This window comes from Gasterosteus aculeatus, chromosome 2 (assembly GCF_964276395.1).
Source record: "Gasterosteus aculeatus chromosome 2, fGasAcu3.hap1.1, whole genome shotgun sequence".
Taxonomy (NCBI): domain Eukaryota; kingdom Metazoa; phylum Chordata; class Actinopteri; order Perciformes; family Gasterosteidae; genus Gasterosteus; species Gasterosteus aculeatus.
The window spans coordinates 19,154,186-19,177,259 of NC_135689.1; the positions used below are offsets into that span (position 1 = coordinate 19,154,186).

General features: G+C 42.5%; 1 protein-coding gene across 2 annotated transcripts; it reads left to right on the plus strand.

The window, feature by feature from the left end:
* The first annotated feature begins 2,092 nt into the window (after positions 1-2,092).
* On the plus strand, positions 2,093-21,963 carry LOC120829186 (intermediate filament protein ON3). Of its 2 annotated transcripts, XM_078094259.1 has the most exons (10): positions 2,093-2,126; positions 16,611-16,708; positions 16,783-17,418; positions 18,882-19,090; positions 19,741-19,801; positions 19,888-19,983; positions 20,097-20,261; positions 20,485-20,610; positions 20,746-21,010; positions 21,129-21,963. In XM_078094259.1, the coding sequence occupies exons 3-10, from the start codon at positions 16,978-16,980 to the stop codon at positions 21,434-21,436; spliced, it is 1,671 nt and encodes a 556-aa protein (XP_077950385.1). In that variant the 5' UTR covers positions 2,093-2,126; positions 16,611-16,708; positions 16,783-16,977; the 3' UTR covers positions 21,437-21,963. The 2 variants fall into 2 exon arrangements, with proteins under 2 accessions (XP_077950385.1, XP_040049037.1); XM_040193103.2 differs by lacking the exon at positions 2,093-2,126 and having other exon boundaries at positions 16,611-17,418.
* The last annotated feature ends 1,111 nt before the right edge of the window (positions 21,964-23,074 follow it).

The window sequence follows — 23,074 nt, forward strand, 5'->3', positions numbered from 1 at the left end:
TCACAAACATATTCATGTTCAGTGTGTACATTCAGTACAATGGGAGTTCTTGCGTGCATACCTGTGAGTGTGTGTGTGTGTGTGTGTGTGCATGTGAGCTATGGGTGTGCTTCGCTGTCATCATGCATTTATGAACCTCCCGCCATGCGTGTTTGCACCGTATGTGCTAATTGTTTTTTTTGTGTAGGTGTGCATTAATGAATGTTGTTCTGTGGTCCGATTGCATGAGTAACTTATGGGTGTGGAGTCAGTTTTTCATTTCACCTGACCTTTGACCTGGGAGGGGCAAATGTTCGCCAGAGACGACGTGGAAGAATGCAGAAGTTGAGCTTCCTCCTCCCTTTCCCCCCTGAATCGGTCTCACTTACCAAATGCTTGAAACTCTCTCTTTTCTTTCTCAGGAGTTCTGTATTTTCCTCCAGCAACCCTGCTTTCTTATTTTTGTCCTCTTTAATTTACTACTGGTAATTCTACCCTCTCATCCGTCCCTGGTGTTCTAAACTACTATCTCATTTCCATTAAGTTTCCCCACTTCACTTCCATCAAGCTTCTGTGCTTCATAAAATTACATTTAGCTGTTACGTATATTCTGTCTTCACTCCCTTTTTTCCTACGAATGACCATTTGTCCCTCAACCACCACCCTGTCTCTTACTCCCTGTTTTTCTTCCCCTTCATCCCACTTCTCTAATCATTTCCTTGCTTTCAATGTTTTTTTTCTTCCCCTCTCTGTTCTCTGTTTTGGACCCCCCCCTTCTTCCAGCCTCCACTGACCTTCCAGCCGTAAAGCTGTGCTCGGATCCGTCTGTGCACGCCCAGCTCCTCCACAGGAATGTGCGGTTTGTACATAAACAGTACTAGAAGTGATAAGAAGGTGTCTGCACAAGGACAGCCTTTAGATGAGTAACAATACAATCATGGGAATTGCTGAGGAAACAAGACAGGATTAGCCACTTAATTCCAGTTTTGGGTTATGTAGATCTTTGTGTGCTTACTATTTAAGGAAATAATTACTGAAGTAACGATAATGTGTTTATGCAGCATTAGCTCAGAGTTAGTTGCTACTTTCAGTTTTGAAAAGTGAAATGCAGAATTGCCATTAATCTGCATTCTCTCTAATGGCCATCGGGGGGCGACTCCTCTGGTTGCATAAAGAAGTCTATGGATCTATGAGCCGTGAAAAGGCGTGTCACGCGGCGAAACCGTGAGAGTTGGCAGCTCCGTGTTAAGCTAGCAGCTTGTACAAGACAAGAATGTGTGCAGACAGCCAGGTAGGCGGGTCCATTTGATAGATAGACACAATAGATTGTGCTTGGAATAATGAGTGAATTTCAACAAATTTAACAAAACACCCTTTGAAGAACAGTATCAACTTTAACCCAGTATTGCTGCACTGAAACAAATCAGAAGAATATTGGTGTATGGCTGTTGTTGTCTGTGGCCTTGATCCACAGGCGGGTATCCCTGTAAGAGTAGTAGCATAGTCCTTATTATGAAACACAAACATTAATTTGCTTTGTCGGCACTTTGTGGGAAAAGGACATTAGCCATACCCTTTTAGGAATTGACCAATGGTTTACTGAGTATCCAAGATAAAGACCTTGCGCCAGAATGAGCAGCCGCTGGGGGAAACTACTTCGTCACGGATGCCTGTGGCAATCTTCTGTGAAAAGAAAGTTAGGGGACGCCCCGGGGAAACAAGGACATAACTAGTGACTCATAGACGGAAACGTATAAACCTTCAACTTCCCCTCAAAGTACGATACAAATCCAGCCTATTCTCTTGTTGACAGACTTTAACAGGACCCTCGTTCCTCCGATGCACACATCTCGAAAAAAGGGAACTACATACTTGTGTCACATTACATTCAAACACACACGCAGCCACACAATGGCTGCATCTTTTGCCACTGGAGCGAACAGCGACAGCTGGCCGTTGGCATTAATAGATGCTTTACTGATTTCATTGCTTATTTTTTTTTAGCTCTGCAGGTTCAAGGAAAGCCTTTGCATGAAAATAACTTCATGGTTCCAATTTTCAGTGCACCCCTTCTTTTTTGATACAATCCGCTGCAGCAGAAAGGGGGCAGTGTAGAGCAGGTGTTTGAAGCGCAGGTAGAGTGGCAGGTAAGACACATGATATATTCCAGATCTTTTCACTCTCCCAGTGAGACCGATTGCTGTCCTTTATTGTGTGAGGTTGCTCATCCAATGTGGTTTAGTTTGGGTAATTGAAAATTGTGTAGGTGTGTGGGTGTTTGTGCGGGTTAGGGGGAGAGTCAAATCTATTGGAGCACAAAACGTAGGCTTATGGGAAATAGAAAGACTGGGCGTGGTGCTGTGCTTGGAATCAGCGTTCTTATCAGCTGTAGGGGGAGGCGTTAAAGGTGTTGGGACCGGTTTCCAAAACAATTTCACACAAAGAAAATAAACCCTGGCTCTTATCTCATTCAGCATACTCACTGGGTAGGAAATAACAGGTCTGCACCCCTCCCTGCTCCCTTGGTACCTTCCCCTCACTCAGCCTTGAGCTTTTTGTATTTTACTCCTTCAAATTCCTTTGTCTCAGCTGGTTTTCTTTCCCTTTTGTTTCGACTTTACTTCACTTTTCTTTCCCTGCTCCAAAGAGCAGCCTTACCTTTTGATGCGAAGCCATCGGCAGCACCTTTCCTCCCCCCTCCTGAGACCACAGCCCCCGAGGTTAAACCGGTCCACCTGGTTCACATTTTTTCAAAAACATTTTGACAGCTAAGTGAGACGTGGAAAAAAAAGGAGGGCAGGTATACAGTAACAGACCCAGCCTGTATTGGTAGGTCGGTAGAAAGTTTAATGGTCCAGGCCGACTTCTCTGGAAGGAAAAACTGCACAGTCCCAATAACACAATTGATAGATATTACAACATGCAAAATATATCTACTTTCTAGTTAAATAAAAATACATTAGTGACTGGCTAATGGACTCTTTATCATCATCCCTCTCTCCAATGGTCTACTATGGTCAATATCGGTCAAAATATGTCCTCGCCACAAGGATAAAGAGAAGAAAGAAACCCACAAACACTTCATAGTCCTGCATCAGTTCAGCAAACAACACGTTAATCCCCATCAATCCCTATCAAAGTCCAACTTAATCCACCAACGTTTGACAAAGATAAAAGTTACTGTTCCTGCTGTCTGCACTAAATCTGCTGTGGCAAAAAAGAGACCCACAAAGGTAACTTGTCACCAGGCTGCTGTATTTGACAACTTTGGCATACTACTTCCTGCGTTGGACACCAATTGTAAGATGACTGCAGCTGCTCCCATTCTGAGCCGAAAACTACAAAATAGGGACAAAACCCAGATAGACTTTTGTCCGGCTATAGCATTGCGACTGGTCTACAACGCTGTCAGCTCTAGTCGAAGCCATTGTTTCCACTGAGATGAGATTATACACAACTCATCTATCCAAATAGTGCAAGCAGCAGCTGCGTCTGCAGAACAGAGATGAGAGAGAGAACCCTGCTGGTTAATGTTTTGCTGAACACTCAAAGGTGTGTGCTTCAGCTTGACAAACCCTCACATTTTTGAACTGTAAAGTTTGAAAGGCACTTCTGTGTGTTCATGGCTGGGCGTGAGGGCATTAACACACTGCCCAGGTGCAGAGCCGTATCAATAATTGATACTGTCAGTAGAGCGACCACAAAAGGTGTTGAAGTACCGGCGGCAGTTGTGTGATAGTTTTACTCTCTACAGAGGGGTGCAAGCACTCAGCAAAGCACTGCAGACGCAATGTTGTTGCTGTTGTTCAATATTTTATTGTACTGTGAAGGTAGTGAAGTTAAATGGATTTAAATTGGACTTGAGGCAGTTAAACGGCTCCTTTGGATTTCTTTGATGGGTCGAACTTAAACGCAAAGTTCCCATTTTTTAATGATTTTGAATAATGCACACCATAAGATCCCTGCAGAACATCTCTTTCTTCAGCAAGATTTGTTCAGCAACATAATCTTCAGAAATGAACACCAATTTCGCTATTTTTGAAGGATAAATACTATTGGTAGCTATCTGCCTATTAGTCCTATCTGTCGTACTGCGGTAAGGGGGTCACTGCAATGCATCATGGTCTATTGTGTGTCATTGTGTTCGGTCACATGCTGCTTTTCAACCCTATCTCGGCTAGGTGTCATCATAAAAGAGGTGGCGGGCCTTTTTCAGTGAAAATGCAGTCAGTGACACGAATTTCATTTACGTAACCAATGTTTACATTGCTCTCATGTTCCTTGTGAACTCATATGCAGTTAACTTTGTGGAAGCAATATTGTAGATCCGTTAGCAGAACCAAATGCGCAACAGAATCAGCAGTGGTAAAATCGGTAGCGGAATCGCATACATTGCGATACGTCGCAAACAATCTAATCTAATCAAATTCTTATCTAGCGTCCTGTCTATTACTACGGGAGTAGTAAAATGTAGTAGTAGTAGGAGTAAATGTTTGTATTTGTCTGCATGTGTCCATGTTTTTTAGCAAAAGTTGGCAAGTGTGTGTAGTATGTGAGTTTCGGGTGCCACACCACAGATGTTTTAAGGGAGGTCGGGTAATGCTCATTGTTTTAGTGAGGCAGGGTTCCCCTCCGAATGCACCTCCCGTACTTATGTGCTCGCATATACATGACAGAGGCAGAAACCACTCCCGGGCGGGCCCTCTCCTTGCATTTAGGGTCACTCCTAATTCACTCCAAATGTCTGAACTGAATTGTTGAACTGGACGAGGTGGTTCACTGGAAGTAAGCAGTTAGGAAGTAGTATGTGATTAAATAAAACACAATGCAGATGAAAGCAAGATGTTAAGCAAGAATAGAACAGTTTTGGGCACATATTTATATTTGACTTTATTCAATATTGCAAGTAACAAAATAGGACGTTGTGTGAAAGACCCGCATTGATAAGAAATCCCATGACTGGTTCCCTGTCTGTGAATTTGTCCGACAGTGCAACATGGATGCAGTCAACAAGTTAAGTTAAAAGGTTAAAAAGCAAAGTAAAAACACCCGTGACCTGCCGGCTTCTGGGAGCAAGATTACAGGTTGGAGATAGAAAACAAGTGAGGAATTGGACACCTCACATTCTTGCCTGAAACCCATAAATCTGTCTCTCCCTCCACACTGAAGCTCTTGTTCGGCTCTGGTTTTCTTTTTTTGTATTGCGCTTTCCCTTCATTCCACTCCCACTCCTTATCCCATAATCCTTGTTTATATTCCCGCTTTATTGTTTGCATGAGAGACAGTTGTGTGAGGTTCTTAGGGCTCTCTTCTTATGTTGCCCTGCAGTTTTCTTTATTTCCCTCTGCAGCACCAAATAATGCCTGTAATTCATGGCTTCTGTCATGCCACAACCTCTCGGAACAAGTTGACATTTTGTGAAATATACTGATACTGTTTCTTGTCAAAAGTAAGATAAAAACTAACTGACTGCTGTTTGTGACTTGTTTGATATCAGAAGTCTTCTTTACGAGATCAGTGATATTTATTGCATGTTTACGTACTTACAATACTGTACATTGTGGCAATAAATAGCAAGTTAAAAATGTGTCCCTAAGGTATGTTTGCTATTCATAAGCCTTTACATCAGTTGAACCAGCAAGTATTTGCCTAGCAGCAACTCCTGTGTCTATAGGATGCATTCAGCACAATATTGAGTGTTGGTCACCTGCACTCAGAGCCCTTTCCGTAATCCCCGGAGTAACTTGGGTGAAACGGCATATCCCATATTTCAAGTGTGAAAGTAGACTTTGGATTACCCGACTAAAAAACGGACCTGAAACCAATGTTTTGACAGACGACCTCCTCAACCCTACCGGCACTCACCTTGTCCTGTTGCCACGCCACCATCCCGCAACCCCCCCTCCTTTCCCTATCTGTATGCCTCCACATACCGTCAGTCCCTCCCTTTCATCCCTAATGACCTTGGCTCATTCCAATCCTCTGCCATCATGCCTTCTTTTCACACAGGCCCTGCAGTGCACCAGTTTCCTTCTCTACAGTAAACCAAGTTTTGGACAAAGACTCTTTGGTGTTACTGTGGACTCTTTACACTCTGTTCTCAGCTACTGAACAGAGAGAAAGCAAACAGAAAAGTGGATAGGACTGCCAATAAACGAGGGCTTTATTAGTGCATTTAGCAGATCTTCCGCACGCTCATTTGTCCCATTGTGCGTATTTGCTTATGATTGTTTGGCTTCAGGCCTCATGTACATGCCTTGACAAGCGCTTAAGTCTGTAAACTTTGGTGTGGACAGCAGCCATGTCCTTTCCACTCTATATACAAGGACCCTTTATGAGTCACTTCTGGTCGAGACAGGAAGCACAGATCCCGATTTCAGGCTTAGATTTTGAGATGCTCAGATGATTTGGTTTTCTGGCACTTTTTTTTTTTTACTCTTCCACACCACGGAATAGCCATGAGGGTATGAGTCACACCGGCGTTATTTCCCTTTTCGGGAGTGCCTACACCATTGTGTTTCTCTTTTTTATTGTTCTCCTCTCACCGGGCCAATGTACGATTTTGCTTACTTTGGACTGTATTAAAAGCCTAACTGCATAACCACATCCAAAGTTGTGTTTTTGCGGATGAAAGTTCTTTATGCTTGGGAAAGTTATAACGTTCTGCAAATAAATGTCTTGCTGAATTGCTATGTTTGAACAGCCATGCCTGTCAAGGAGTGGTTAAACGTGCTTGAGAAATCCCAGTGAACACCTTAAAGGCCAAACACTGGTTGTTTGATCCAGCTAGTGTTCCAAAACCACAAAAACGCCCACACAGGTTATCTGTGTTACTTATCTTACTGTTCTGCTGCAAAAGTGACACACCCAGAAGCAGCACAATAGCAGTGGGACAACCCTTTACCCTTATGTTTATGTTAATTCTCTGATCTCCTTTGTTACACCAGGAGGCATATATACGGTATTACAAAGTGAAATCCAATCACTTACTTCAAAAGAACAACAGGAAATTCAAGTCTGAATGCGATGTCTTAATTTTCCAAACTCTCACCACACTGACCTGATGAATACATTACGCTTCGGTAAACCAACGCGACCATCCTCAAAGTCGTGTGACAGCTTTGTTGCCAACTTTGGAGCTGCTCTCTTGTGCTCCCTGCTTTTCCAAAGTGTGGCTTTGTGCTTTTATGGTGAACAGACCAGGAGCTCTACTCGACCTTTCTGGCATTTTTCTCATAACTCCGTTATCCTCTCACTCCTAGTGAGGAGGGATTTGGAAGAAAGTGTGGGTGTGCCATGCAACAGTTCTGGTTTTAGGGGACTACACAGAAATCCATAACCATAACGTCACGGTGGAACATCAAACCTGTTTGTACGGTGGGACGCTAACCCTGTATCAGAGTTGTCACAGGGATATCTCAAAACGCAGTGGGGACTGGCCAATAGAGGCTAATGTGGTGTCGCCCCTCCTCTAGCTAAAAAAAAGATCATATTAAATCATAAAAAATATCAATATTTGTGTTTTGGAAATATTACATGGACCCAGTTACAGTATATGTAAAATATAATGACTGAAAAATATGCTTTTCCTGCACGTCTCTTCCTGTCATATGCACGTTGTGTCTTCATGCGCGTTCTAGCTGTGCTAGGGCCAAGCCAAACTGTTTTTATTGGATATATACTGTACATTATATTATACTGAATTGTTTAACTACAAAGTAGTGTTTTTCATACCTTAATTGTTTTTGCATTAAATCAACCTGGGATGTTTGCTGAAATGGATTTGATTGCCCTACCTAGAACATTTTTCATACTCTCCTGAGTGAGTCCAAACAGAGACACTCCCTGCATACAAAGCAAGCAAGACCCAGGCTGGGATATTAAAGCATATATACCTTTAAATTGTGAAACACTGTAGGAAAACAGTTAACTCAAAGACGAGAGAAACAAAAGTGTGAAAAATGCTTTGTATTTGCGTTGCTTTTCACCATAACAACCCACCTGTGATGGACCCACCCAGATCGCCCAAGATCCCAGAGATAAAACCTTTGTAAAAACATGCTTTGGAACAGCAGCTCCTTTACTGTGCACAGCACTAATCTGCTGCCTGTTCACTGAGGACCGTCTGATGTTGCACAAAACTACCTCACTTCTTCCAGCATATCCTTGTCTTGTACACCTTGTTCTGATGCTAATCCCTTTCTTTTATCCATACAAACTGTGGATCTTTGGCTGAGTAGTATATTGTCTTGCTAAGGTCAGATAAGGTGATGAGCTTCTCCTATATGGGTGAAAAACCCAGCCAGAAACAACTTCCAACAGGAATATCTTGTACTCATTACAAACAAATTCGAGTCTTGGCTGCAATTTCCAGTTATCCGTTTCAAAATGGTCCAAACTAAACTCCAACAAGTTGATAAATATGTTATGCAAATTAGTCCAGATAATTTGCACACACAATGCTTATATATGCTTACTGATGCTAGAGACTAACAAAAAAATATCTCGGAAGAATCTTGCCGAAGCCAGAGTATGTGCATGTGAATCACAAATGCCCCTTAACGTACATTGCGTACATTTTTTACGCCCATTGTATGCACCTCATAAGCAATATCTTCTGCATAGGTTTTGGGGTTGGGTGGGGGGTTGTAAGCCCCTCTCGAGCATCATCCTTTTTTTCATTGGGGGAACTGTCGCTCTTTTCCGTGTGGTGTTAGTTGGATCCATTAGGATGAATGTTGTTGATTTGGCCAACTAGAGCTAAAAAAGTACAGATAATCACTCCTGCCGTTTCTCTGCCAAGAGGCCTGCACTAAAGCCTCTTCTAGAGTATTCAACGTGAAGCCTTCCTTGACACTGCACATACATGGGTTTTTAGCCTGGAATCTCCATGTTATACAGGGATTGTTACAGATTTTTTTTTGTGCGATTCTCAATATTCAACGTTTTTTTTGTTTGTTATATTGATTTATTTCTTCACCAGTATCATATAAACTGATTTTTACACATCAGAACATTCGCAGGAGTTCCCCTTTTTCCATTATAACGAAGTAGTTCCACAGTCCAGAGGCACACTTTTTATCATAGTGTGCCATTTCTGGAGCAGAGCCCAAAAAACAGGCTAGATGGCAAAAGAAACAGCACACTTTATCACTGCAGACTGCAGACCTCTATAATAGCCATGTTGAGAAATGTGAGGCGAGACAACTATAGTCAAAGGGGGTGGGGAATGTCCAGGGATTTGATCTCCAGAGCAACGCATTGTACCTTCTCATTACTTTTTATCTGTGTCTTCACTGTACACAGTTACCAAAACACATGGTTGCCAGGGTAAAAAGCTTTAACGTGCACTAGTATGTCTTTTCATTCAAGATTTGATCATGAGATCTTTAGTGAATTCCTTGAAGGGCAGCTCAAAGGATTTACAATAAAGTTAACATAAACATCTATGTAAGCCAAGAGTGTGTTCATGGCATGGGTTGCTGTCTAATACCATGTTGGCTTGTGTTTGTCAGTTTCACTGAATACGGATGCCTGAATGTTAAACATAGAAAGCCATGCAGTCATAATCTGACAAAATATAATTGTAATTTAACAGCCAGTAATTCCTGACAAACACATAGTGACGAAGTTATTGGATTACCGATAAATACAAGCCAGTTGTAGCAGACGTAAGTGAATGTTCCATTGGCATCCTGGTGGCAGCAGCTTGAGCAAATAGAATATCTCTATCAGCCATATGCTACACGAGGTGATGAGCGTATCGCTTTTACTGTTTATAAGGAAAACAAACTCTGTTCCAAGAAATTAGAAATTTGGTTACAATTTGGCTTGAGCGAGTACTATTGGGCAGGCTAGGGGGGAACAACACGAATGTGCATATTCAGCGGGCCTGATATCCTGAAAGTAAACCGGGATCCTCAAAACCTTTTTTCCGCATTTTTGAAAAGTGAGCAATTTTCATTAGACAAAAGAGTGATCTTATAATACATCCAAACCAGGATGGTAATAAATTCTTAATCTTATAAACTTTTTGAATGAGGTGTTCAACGAGAGATTTGAAGTAAAATCTGCTATTTAACCAAATTATCTAACTATTTTAAATGATTTATTGTTTCAATTAGATTTCCATGGTATGCAAAGGAGTACGTTCTGTGCTCTTGAAAATTGCATAAAGTTTTTCACTACAACAATCTTAGGATTAATAACAGATGTCTGAATTTAATCACAAGCAGACTGTAAACTGGAGAAGCCCTGGTTTGCAGTAGAGACGATCGCATACAAGGTTCCCAACTGAGGACTCTATTTTTATGGTTAGGACACCAAATGATTACTCATTTGAGAAACATTTATTATATATGCGTAAAGCAATAGCCTGGGATCCTTTTGGGATGAACACATGACTCATTCAGACTCCAGAGAATTGGAAAGGTACTGGATGAACAGACACAAGTACACACACTATCCTCATCAAGCACCGTATACGCCCATTGCCCACAGCCACTCATAGCCCATCTGCCTACTTGGGTTTCACCAAACCTAAAACATTTAGTCATACAGCAAAGGCATTAGAATGAGCTGAAGGTAGGGTTTTATCAGTGTGATACACAGCCCTTGTATAAGTACGTGTTATTTATCCCTACTAGGTTCTAAAAGGCTCCTCGGACATTCCCGATGCAATCCCGAAACGCTCTCCTCTCCCGGCCCGACTTTTTTTCTTCATCAGAACCACCAGGCGTTTTGGATACAAAGCGTAATAATTTGAAACACACTGTTATTGCTCCAGGGCTCCACGGGGGCGATCACATCTCAGTTTATGATGGTTAGAAGAGCTGCTATTTTAATCCTTAAGTTTGACGAATATAGAATTTACAACAAAGTAATGAGCCAAACAGACAACCCGGGTCTAAAAACTTAAGAAGGAGGAGTTCAACACTTTGCACTCAACAGTTTGTTGAGTTGCTTAACCCCTTTTGTACAGCTTACGCATTTCTGTTATCACTCAAATCCTAAAGAAACCATCATCCAGATTTGGACAAACCACATGCCAAGACGGCGGCCACCAGTGGAGCGGAACCCTCACAACTGCATTCTGTCTTGTTTTTAGGGTTGTAGCCAGCAGGACGAAACAGAAAATCCCTTGATTATTATCTTGGGCAGTTGGAACTACACACCAGCTACAACAAGCTGGAGCATTGTAAACTGCTCTGTGATTGGAAAAAGATTCAAAAGACAGTTTTCTGTACTCGCCCCAGGTAAAACAATAAGGAAAAGACAGAGAGAGAAACAGAAAAGAGACTCAAAAAACACACAACAATTTGTGGACTTCCTTTTTCCCCTTAAAGCCTCTGCCAATGTTTATTTGTATTTGCATTGTTCTTCAGCCTTGAGGGACTCCTTGTCCTATCAGCCATTTTGTTCCAAAAAAAGAGTGGCAAGGAAACACAGTGACTCAAATCTGTTGTACACGATGTCTGTAAATGTCTTCTGACGGAGAAGCGACTTTAAATCCCCGCTGACACACACACACACACACACACACACACACACACACATGCATACTCCATACAGAAAGTAGCATTGAAGCGTGGTGTGGTTCTCTGTATCGCCGTATCCACGGCAACCACACTCAAACCATTTCCATATGCATCTGGCAAAGTCATCACTGCTCTGCGGTAAACCCCGTTGCCACGGTGACGGTGGGTGTGGCATGGGTGGTGGGCGTGAATGTTACAGAGGGATCATGCAGAGACACACGGAGAAACGTAAGAGGAACATGTGGTCTGTGTGTGTGTGTGTGTTGATAGAAACAAGATGGATACATGAGGAAAAGGTCCCCACATTCACGAGTGCCACACGTGGAGTCTTAGTTTTTATAAAATCAGGAAATGCTGCACTTCAAAAAGAGCAGAAAGATAAAGCAAACAGAAAATCAAATAAGGAAGCCAACTATTGTGGGCACTGGTGAACGAGCCAGTGAGCTGAGTAGGACCAGCTTTTTCCATGGAACATATTGGTTTTCTTTCTTTTACTCCTTTTCCCCTTCATGTTTTTCTAGCCTACGTTTTAGTATATTTGATCACATTCAGTGGCGGTTGGTGGAAGATTTTAGGTAGGTAGAGCAGTTTCAGCAAACATCCCAGAATGATTTGATGCAAAACTGTAAAGGCATCTAAAAAATACTAATTTGAAGTTCAATATCCAACATTGTGCATTGCAATGTGCACTTTGGTCGCATCGCTGTGTACAGAACAGCCAATGACAGACGGATGAGGTGTATTTATGACATCACACGTGATATTATTTACTTTGGAATAATTTGCATTATTTTCAAGGAGTTCTTTCATTGTCGTTTTTTCATTATGTGAGTGGATCCCACTCTTTCTCATCTTTTGGACAGAACTCAGGTCAGGTTAGATTATTTTGTTACTCATAGTGACAGAAACACTTTTTAATGATACATTGATTTAAGGACAGTGTTCATTGAAAGGTTGATATAAATGTTAGAATCTCTGAAACTTTGCATGCTTTTAAACATTTGTTTTTGTTAACCTCACCATCATTTCTGGCATTTCACCTTTTTGAGTCCTGATTCAGTCACAAAGCAACATGGCAGGACAAGAACAATGGCTCAGTCTACACATTGTTAACGTTGCATTATAGGCCACTAAGGGAAACTTTCTTATCTAAGATGTATCCAGAAGAACCTGGAAGAACCTGCTGCCCCAGAGAAAAGGAAAGAAAACCTGTCGGTCTCAGCATTAGGGCCGTCCATCACTCATTAGTGCTGTAAAAGGCTCAGCTGCAAAACAATAGGGCCTCAACATAAGAAGGGTGGTTCAATGTGAAGGGTCATTTTTCTGTATCCTGCCAGGAAAGGCTGCTTGAAGTTGATCTTGAACTCAAGACACACTGCAATGAAACGAGCCAGACACAATTATCAGCCCAGTCTTAGTCGGGGAGAAAATGTTGGCCTGGTGCGTTTCGGCAAACCACAGATACAATGAATGGCAAACTTTTTGCATCGGTTGGGAGCAAGTTACTATGTATGGGGCGCCGTTTGTAAAATGTTGCACGTTCCAAAATCCTGCGCAGTTTTTCCACATTTTATGTACATTCATGCAGTAACTTTTCCAATAACTTTTTTATTTAACAACTTTGTTACTGCCAAACCTTATCCTTGGAAAAGTTATTGCATGAATGTACATGAATTTCTCTCTAAATGTTTGAAAAAGTGACATGTGAATATTGTCGGGCTTTTTTGTTCATATGATAATGCTAAATGTGGAAAAACTGCGCAGGATTTTAGAACGTGCAACATTATACAAACGGCGCCCCATAAGTTACTGCTGTTAGTAGCGAGTATACTGTAATGAGCAAAAAAATGCCTCGAAGGAGGTCTAACAGGGCTTTCACACTGGAAAATGCTGATTGTGTTTTGCATAAAACCAAAAGTAAACTTAACTAACTTAACTAAACCTAACTTTAACCTAACATTACATACCCAACATTATTTATTAGTTACTTAAGTTGTTTTTTAAGTTTCAACCTCCCCAAGTAGTTCGGTTGAGCGTCACAGTGTCAACCACACGGCAGTGGGATTTTCTGGCATATTTTTTTCAGAGACTCCAACATTCATCATATGCCCCTTGCAGAAACATAGAATGCCAATTTGTTCTGGTGATTGCATCCCCTCCACCCCCCCAACCCACCCTCCACCACCGACACACATTATCTACATTATCTCCGCAACACTCAGACACGCCTTCTGACAACTTTGTGCAGAGCTGCAGTTCTCCTGCAAATGTTTGTTGAGCGCACCCACAGGGTTAAGGTCCATCAACCAAGAAATATCAGTGACAGCTAAGCTCGCGACTCGTCTGCAGATTACAACCACTGATGTTGTAATGAGAGACCAGGCATGTGACGGGTCCCTGATGAAAGACTCATTGCCATTGATTGAGGTGAATGGAATGTATGATAGGCATGTCGTGATTCAGCTACCGCCCAACGCAGAGTAGATAGCTCAAAGTCCAAAGGAAACTATCACCTCATTCCAACACCAGAGATGTTGTTGCACCCTTTTGTTGTGTCAGTCAGTCCAAATATGATGGGAAGCCTGTTTTTACTGTTGTAAAATGAAGCAGATGCTTCAAGAAAAAACAGTTGAGTATTTTGCTATAGGTCTCAATGTTGACATACTGTGTATTTCCCGAGCACAGACCATAGACCACTAAAATGTCCAAAGGGACAAATCACATTCCATAATTGATTGTAATTTAAACTGGCTTTGGGCCTACTTGAAGAAAGTGCACAAGTATAATTGAAGAACAGCTCATAATCACATCTTCCATCTTGTCCATTAGACTAGATTTTCCCATTTGCCATATTTTTCAGTTCTTTACATTTTTTGTTATTCAAAGATGTTATTCTGAAAAAATCTTTATCCAGATTCCTAATATCCTGATATTAACAGCCATCTAATCATCTACAGTAAGTCAATTTAAAAAGAGAAGAAATGGGTAAAAGCAGGGATGGAAAAATACAAACACAAAACTGGAGGTGCAAGGAGACCAGTTGCATTCATAAAATTAAAGTGAGAGGAAATCTGTATCACACTGTCAAATGCAGGCAATATAGATACTGTACTACTAAAGTACAATACTAAAAATACTGTAAATAAAATGAACAGTAGTTTATATCCGTTGTAATTGCAAAGAAAAACTTGTTGTAACCTCTTATCAAGTATTCAAACCAAATGCAAAAAATAGGCAAAATACACTTTTCTGAATTCTACATATTACATTTGATAATGTACTTAACAATGGGATAAAAAAGCATGTGTGGTCGCTTGTTTCTAAATTGCTGTCATGATGAAAGTATTTAGTTTTATTGTTCACTTTCAGCCTGACCAGAGTGGTAAGACAGCATACGATCAACCAAAGTTAATTTCACAATTCACTGTTGAAATTCTATTAACTTCCAAGCTCCCTGAGAAGCATCAGTTCTGCTTTCCCTGGGTTTGGAACATAGCTGCATGACTCAAAACCCAGTGATGGTGATCACCATCATTTCACTGCAGCCATGTGAATTTCACAATGCAGAGTGGGGATTGCCCTTTGGATCAGTTTATTTATGGTTCTTACGGGATTTTCAAACTCACAAGATTGTGTCAATATTGTCACATGTTCTTTTTTCTTTTTTTGGAGCTTTGAGCTTTGCAACCCTGTGCCCTGCAGTCGCCAGTGCCTCTCTCATAGGTTGGCATCCATTTTGGCTGAAAGGGACTGGGGGGAGGACTTAATTTGGGTGTGTTTCCATGATGATAATGAGGCCAAGAGCTAACGGCAGGAAAACGAGTCTGGGTTAGAGAAGGTACGGGGGAGAGTGTATGGTGGTGGAGGGGGGTTTGGATGAGTATCACCAGTACCCGTGACTCATCGTGGTGAGGGACTGAAAGAGGAATTAAAAGGGGGGGAGGAGAGGAACGCAGGGCCGGTATTGGTGGAAGGACAGTTGAGGCTACAACCGGCATGTCTATCGCCATAGCTACACTCTGCTGCATGGTGGAAAACAGGATTTGAATGAGACCAACAGTAGCCCTGTTTTCAGTGTGGCGCAATAATTCTTTAGCGTTTGCACAGTAAGTAGTCCTTTTCGGAATACGCGCCAGTATGAATTATAAACCGATGTTTACAGACACCAATGATGCATCATAACTCTAAGGTGCTCGCCACGTATCCAGATATAAACGCACATGAACAAAGAGTTGTATTAAAGTATAAACTCTGGACTTTGAAATTGAATTTCTCTTCAAGAGCCTCTGTCAGAATGGCATGAAACTAACACACCTCTTGACAGCTGGTTGGTGCAGCTCACCTGGTTTGCAGACACATGCCCGTAAAACTGTACACGTGGTGTTGAATTTAGAGCAGGACAAGTTGTTCTGTATCCCGTAGCAAGAAATGTTGAGCACTAAAGTATTCAAAACGTTGAAAAAAACGTTTGTCATGCCACCACAGCTAGCAAAACATTCTATAAGCTGACCAGAATGAGATCCAGCTGCTCTTCCATGCAGCATTTATGACCCCTCAAACCCTCTGGATAATGTAAAACTTTCTTTCTGCTTTCTTACAAAGAGTTAGATGAGCTAAACTTAGCATAAAGACCGGAAAAAAAAGATGAGCCTACCAACACCCTTCCAACTCGTTTATTAACACTGCAGAGACTGTGGTTGTTAACAAGGGCCAGCCTTAGCAACAATATATGACGAGTTGGAAGCGATCATTTTGCAATTTATTTCAAATAATTTTAGTCATTTTGTGACGTTATGATGTGTAAATTGCCATATAGTTTTTCACTATAAAGTCACAAATGATGCATTTGGAACTAGTTCAAAGTGATAGAAAATTTGCTGCAGGGAAAGAAAATGATAGCAGAGCAGATGTAAATTGTTGTCAAAGTTATTATAGTTGTTGAGATAACCAGCAGTGCATACCTCCCCACATTCCCACCTACACACAACATTATTTTCTGGTATATGCAGGTGCAGGATGTAGATCATTTATATTTTCAAGAGACCTATTGAATCAGCTGTGAGGTTTTTTGAGCAGTTTTTCCTTCTCACACAGCCAAACAAGCAGGAGATCACAGAAATACAACCACTCGACAGTGCTCTCAGAAGACCTGGGTCTCTCTATCAACAAAGACAAGCTTGTAGAGAGAACAGGTAATGGTTTTGAATGAGTGGACAATGTGTCATAGAAGTGTTGTGTTACAGCCCCGCCTCCCTCTCTCACTCAGACTCACGAGCCAATGGCAGCTCACCACAGTTCCCTCCCACAGCCACAGGCTTTAAAACTCCTCGGTTGGTTCTTCTCCCTTCTATCCACTCTGGTCTCTTTCCCTCTGCCTGCCTTCGCTGCCTGCATTGCCACCCGAGCCATTTTGGTCTGACCTTCCCAGACTCATCCAGAAGAAACCCCTCCAGATTTCAGAATGTCCAGTCACAAGACCAGCTACAGTGTGAGGAGTTCCACGGCCCCCCGGAACTTTAGCAGCAGCTCGTACGCTGGACCGGGCGGGATGACCAGCCGCAGGAGCTACAGCGTCAAGAGTTCCTATGGAGGAGGCAACAGGGGCTTCGGGGGCATCACCAGCTCCGCCGCCTATGGCTTGAACTCAAGCATGGGTGGTGGCATGGGTGGTGGCATGGGTGGTGGCATGGGGGGTGGCATGGGTGGTGGCATGGGCTACGGCGGTGGCATGGGCTTTGGTGGTGGGATGGGCGGCCAGGCCCCTATCACTGCCGTGACGGTGAACAGGAGCCTTTTGGCCCCCCTGAACCTTGAAATTGACCCCAACATCCAAGTGGTCCGCACCCAGGAGAAGGAGCAGATCAAGACCCTCAACAACCGCTTCGCCTCCTTCATTGACAAGGTAAGAGCTTGTAATCTAAGACATGATGAGTTGGGTCATTTTCACATGGGAAAAACCTCTATCAGTACGTGCAAAGCTCAGTCATGATGTAGTCAGAAAAGCTCAATGATTCTCTCTATCAGAAACTGTTGTGCAGATAGAGTTCAATACTCAGCACCCCCTCCCCCATGCTGCCGTCATCTTCCACAAAGGCAGAAATAAATAAAAATGTGCCGTCGTGCTAAGTTTTGGCCTCTCTATAGTTTGGCTCAGGCTGCCCTTTTATAGTGATGAAAAACAGACTTGCAGAAAGGCAAGAAGAAAGGAAGAGAGAGAGGGGAAAAGATAAGGGTGTGTCAAGGCAGAGCTCTGGGATTGTGATACGGGTTACCTTGAGAATGATCCCTCCCTCGGCTGGGGTGTGGTTCTTTGTGCTGCCCTGGTGGCCCCCAACCCTCCCACACACGCACACACAGTCACATTTGAGTGCCATCAATACCTTTAAAGACAAAACCCTCTCTCATGGCTGACCCATTATAAAAAGCGGTGTTGATTGGGAGTTTGTTAACTTAAAATCATTCAAATCAGCATGTGAAACTGAGAAGTGTTTGAGAGTGTATGTGTGTTTCCTCAGAGGCCTCGGCAATGGGTTAATATTTAAAAAGGTTTCATGTTCTGATCAGCTGACTGGCTACGTATCAGCTCTCCCTCTCCCGTCGCAACGGTTATTAACAGGAAGATAAAGCCAGTTTTGCATGCTTGGAGACAAAGCACCACGGCAGTCCATTTCCATAACCTTTCTACGTTGGTTAAATGAAGTTCTCGGTAGGGACCTACCTGTAGGGAGCAATGTGTCAGATCAAGGTCCAAGGTTTTTCAATTGTTCACAAATGCAAACTCGCTCCAACAGGTATTCCCTCCACCTCTTTTTAACTCTCTACTCTGCCTAGATCATCACCTTGATAACAACGTTCAATATTTACCTTCCTGCATCTGCCTGCGGATGTGACCCCACCCCAACCCCCTCCTCTTCTCTCTCTCTGTATTTTGGCTATTTGCTGGCAAACTAAACTTTACAAAAACAGGAAGACATGCAGGAGAAGGGTTAACTTTACCTCCATCAGCTGTTTTTTCCAAACCCCCTCCGCCTCCTTTCAGGATGCTCGTAGGCCGGGCCTTCCTTTGGAAAAGCCTGACCATTCTGAAACTGAGCCAACAGCAGCTTGCGAAGTTAGATAACAACATGAATGACTGGAGAAGATGAATGGGAGGAATGGCCAGGTTGATCCTGATGCTTCAGTATTTGGGAGCTGGATCTTGTTTTGACATGGCAGAGCATCATAGGTTTTCATAATAATTTACACCCAATGTGAAGGAGTTCCATCTTTGCAAATGTTTTACTTTACACAAGCATGAGAGAGACTGATTCTCCAAGATAGCTTTGTGGATTGGTTGCTAACTCTATCTTCTTTTCCCCACGTTAGGTCCGCTTCCTAGAGCAGCAGAACAAGATGCTGGAGACCAAGTGGAACCTTCTGCAAGGACAGACCACCACCCGCTCCAACATTGACGCCATGTTCGAGGCCTACATCACCAACCTGCGCAGGCAGCTCGACGGTCTGGGCAACGACAAGATGAAGCTGGAGGCCGACCTACATAACATGCAGGGCCTGGTGGAGGACTTCAAGAACAAGTGAGTGTGAACGGGATCAGGAGGGAGGGGAAAGGGGGGTCAATGATGGGCTTAGATGAACTGGTCCATGCAGTCGTACTCGTTCTACCCCTATCCCATGAAGATGGAAACTGGGATTCACCTTTTTCATTTCAGTTGGATTGGACATGTTTCTAAATGCCTACACTCTCTATTAATGCTTCAAGACCCACTACTTGTGGACTACTCCCTACATTTATCCATTGTCTTGCGTCATACAAAAACTGTAGGGAATTACAGCATTGCGGAAGCATATTCCAAGCACCCATTGACTTTACACGCATTACATTACATGTGCCTGTAGGTTTTACAGAGTTTGTAAAGCTTTACAGCTGCAGCTAAAACAAAGTTTACAATCTTGTAAAGATAACATTCAACCCTTTGAATGCTCATATAAATAATATTTATGCACATTAGAGTTGAGAGACCTGAGACAAATTGCATCAGCTGAATTTGGTTGTTTTGGGGGCAGGGTTACCTCAGGCCACGCCCCTTTGCTTGAGACAAATGTCCCAGAGGAGTTTGGGTATGGACTACTGGCGCCTCCTAGTGTGGTGTTGCTGTATAAACTACACAGAAGCATGATAAGAGACTAAAAATCGAAATTTGAGATGTATTGTTTTCCCTCTCAGGTATGAAGATGAGATCAACAAGCGCACAGAGTGCGAGAACGACTTTGTCCTTATCAAGAAGGTCAGCATCAGCAGTTAATCAACTGCCCTTTGAGTTTGCCAAATTCTCCTGTGATGTCCCATTCTCATACGCTTTATCGGTTCCAGGATGTTGACGAGGCCTACATGAATAAGGTTGAGCTGGAGGCCAAGCTGGAGAGTCTGACAGATGAGATCAACTTCCTTCGGTCGATCTATGAGGAGGTACAGCATAAAAATCCCCTCAGTTGTTTGTTTCCCTGATTTTTCTCAGTTTATGTTTCGCCCCTTGCAGTGCACTTCCTCGATTAAAGTCGATGTTTACCAATTCTTTTCAGGAGCTTCGTGAGCTCCAAAGCCAGATCAAGGACACTTCAGTCATCGTGGAGATGGACAACAGCCGCAACCTGGACATGGACTCTATTGTGGCTGAAGTTAAGGCTCAGTACGAGGACATCGCCAACAGAAGTCGCGCTGAGGCTGAGACGTGGTACAAAAGCAAGGTGAGTGAAAGGTTCTTTTGAATCATTTCCTTTTTCGATTTCTGTAATTTCCTTATCGAGAGAGGTACAGGCAATGCACATGCAAACCCTACTTTCCATGTTTATTGGTTCAATGTATACCAAAAGGAAGCTCAGTAGCATTCGTTTGTTCAAGATTCAGCCCATGCAGTGTTCTGATCAATAGGGTTTCACGTTTGTAATGTCTGGTATTGTTTTTGTTTAGTATGAGGAGATGCAGACATCCGCCAGTAGATACGGAGATGACCTGAGGGCAACCAAGACCGAGATCTCAGACCTCAATCGCATGATCCAGAGACTGACATCAGAGATTGATTCCATCAAGGGACAGGTATGGTAAAAAGTGTTTTGGTGCCATGGTTCATGAGCTATGGTATATAATATAATATAGTATTCTTTAATAAGAATAGAAAAGAATAGTGGCAAAAGTCGTACTTTCTTTGACGAGGGATTGTTCTTCTCCCAGCGCTCCAACCTGGAGGCCCAGATCGCCGAGGCCGAGGAGCGTGGTGAGCTGGCCGTGAAGGATGCCAAGGCCCGCATCAGGGACCTGGAAGACGCCCTGCAAAGAGCCAAGCAGGACATGGCCCGCCAGATCAGAGAGTACCAGGACCTAATGAACGTCAAGCTGGCTCTGGACATTGAGATCGCCACATACAGGAAACTTCTGGAGGGAGAGGAGGACAGGCTAGCGACTGGCATCAAGTCCATCAACATCTCCCAACAGAGCTGTAAGTCATTGTCTTGGTCCCTACTCACATTATAACTAAGTGTCTTGAATGAATAGATTCTGGTTACGTTTTTTTGTAAGTTTCCCACACTGAACAGTTTAAATCTGTCTTTCAACAGCAAGCTACGGTGGCTACCCCGCAGACTTGAAGAGCACCTACTCAAGCGGCTACTCCAGCGGTTTCAGCGGCGGGTATGGAGGCGGATATTCCGGGAGCATGAGCGGCGGTAGCATGGGCGGCGGCTACAGCAGCGGTGGTGGCTACAGCAGCGGCGGCGGCTACAGCAGCGGCGGCGGCTTCAGCAGCGGCAGCACCGGTGGTGGCAGCTACAGCACTGTCCAGAACAAGAAGAACGTTGTTATCAAGATGATCGAGACCAGGGACGGCAGAGTGGTGTCCGAGTCTTCTGAGGTCATTGCGGATTGAGCTGTCAGGTTTAGAGGTGTTGTTACCGGTCTGCTATTATCTCTGCCTCTCTGTTAGTTTTGTACTTACAGTTCACCCACCCTACCATATCCCCCAACTATGAAGTAAAACGCTTGCGAGCCGCTCTCCAATAGAGCCTGTAACATTTCCATGAAGCAATAAATGATCCCAACACTACTAAAGATCTTTAAAGGGACCAAAGAATTTATTTTGTATGTCTGATCTATGATTGTCTGAGCTAAAAAAAAGAGTAGTTATGTCACAGAAAGTAAGAATATAGTATATAACACTCCCTTAAAATTTATGCAACATCTAACATATGCACAAAGAGCTGTTACCTTTAACAAGTGTTGAATAAACGGTAGTGTTGTTAAAGTGGTCTGCTACATTAGGTAGTGCATGTCTTCCCTGAGCGTGTCCTGAAACTGTAGGTGTTCGACCCCTTAGGATGCTGCCCGCATCATACTGTCCTGAGGTGCTGTTTTTGCTAACAAACCAAATAAAAACATATGTTTACTGAAGGAAAATTATGCATTTGTTTGAATTTCTTGATGCCAGTGAATTAAAGTATTAATTTTAATTCCATTGAATTAATCTTTCTGACTAGAATCAATCAACATACAATTATTAATATTACTTTATGTCTATTTTAAGCATATTATCACTGAAAATATCTAGTATATATATCCTTGTTTTACTGTACAATAAGCCATTGGAACAAATTGAGCAGGTCCCCAGAGTTGGCCATGTTTCTAAGAGAGTTTCTAAGAAATCCTGTGTCCTGTGTCTAAGAAAACACAGGATTTCTTCTACACAAGTACAAAGTTTCAGTCTGTAACATTGTCTCTAGATGTCCCTAAATCACACTTTAAAAAGACCCAGCACTATTAGTAACAGTATTATTAGCTAATCCAAAGTAAGGTGACGGTGAGGATCCATAAAATCCTTTTGAGATCATGGTCAAAAGTACTTTTGGTGATACCTCTGGCCATAGGGGCCATTTCATTCTAAAAATACAATTAATCTTTAGTGCAATACACCTAAAATAGTGATACATGAAGAGGAAAAAAATGTATGCGTTATGCCTCGGGCGTGGTCTTTTTTTTATTGACAGTTCATTGATCTATTTAGCCATTTAACAGCTCGTATGGTGAGTGGTGACTTGTTGACCTCTGTATTGGGTGGAGTTGAGTTCAACAAGACGGCACTGTCAATTCCTTTATGGCGTGGAGCTTTTTCACATACCATTTACACTTAATGATGATGAAAGTAGAAGCTTTTGTGCTTCAATTGTAAAATGAAAGCAATCCTGTTTTTTTGCTTTTTTGCGTTTTTGCCTTGTGAAAAGACAATTATTGCTTGCTGGATCTCAGCACCACATTTGACACCATTGATCATTGAGAGTAGAACATTTGATTGGCATTAAAGGAACTGCATTTAGCTGGTTCAAGTCATATTTATTAAACTGATCCTGGTTTTTGTTTGTTAACGGTGAATCCTCAATGATAAGCAATGTTGGTCACGGAGTACCACAAGGTTCAGTGCTTGGACCGATTTTATTTATTTATTTTATTTACCCTATGCTTCCTTTGGGCGATGTCATTAGAAAAAACAGCATAAACTTTGTTAAAAACCCTT

Excerpts from the sequence above, each read along its gene's own strand:
- LOC120829186 (XM_078094259.1), top strand. The coding sequence starts at position 16,978 with ATGTCCAGTCACAAGACCAGCTACAGTGTGAGGAGTTCCACGGCCCCC. Across the intron at positions 19,091-19,740 it reads GTGGAGGACTTCAAGAACAA|GTATGAAGATGAGATCAACA; the intron begins GTGAGTGTGAAC and ends TTTCCCTCTCAG. Across the intron at positions 19,802-19,887 it reads ACTTTGTCCTTATCAAGAAG|GATGTTGACGAGGCCTACAT; the intron begins GTCAGCATCAGC and ends TATCGGTTCCAG.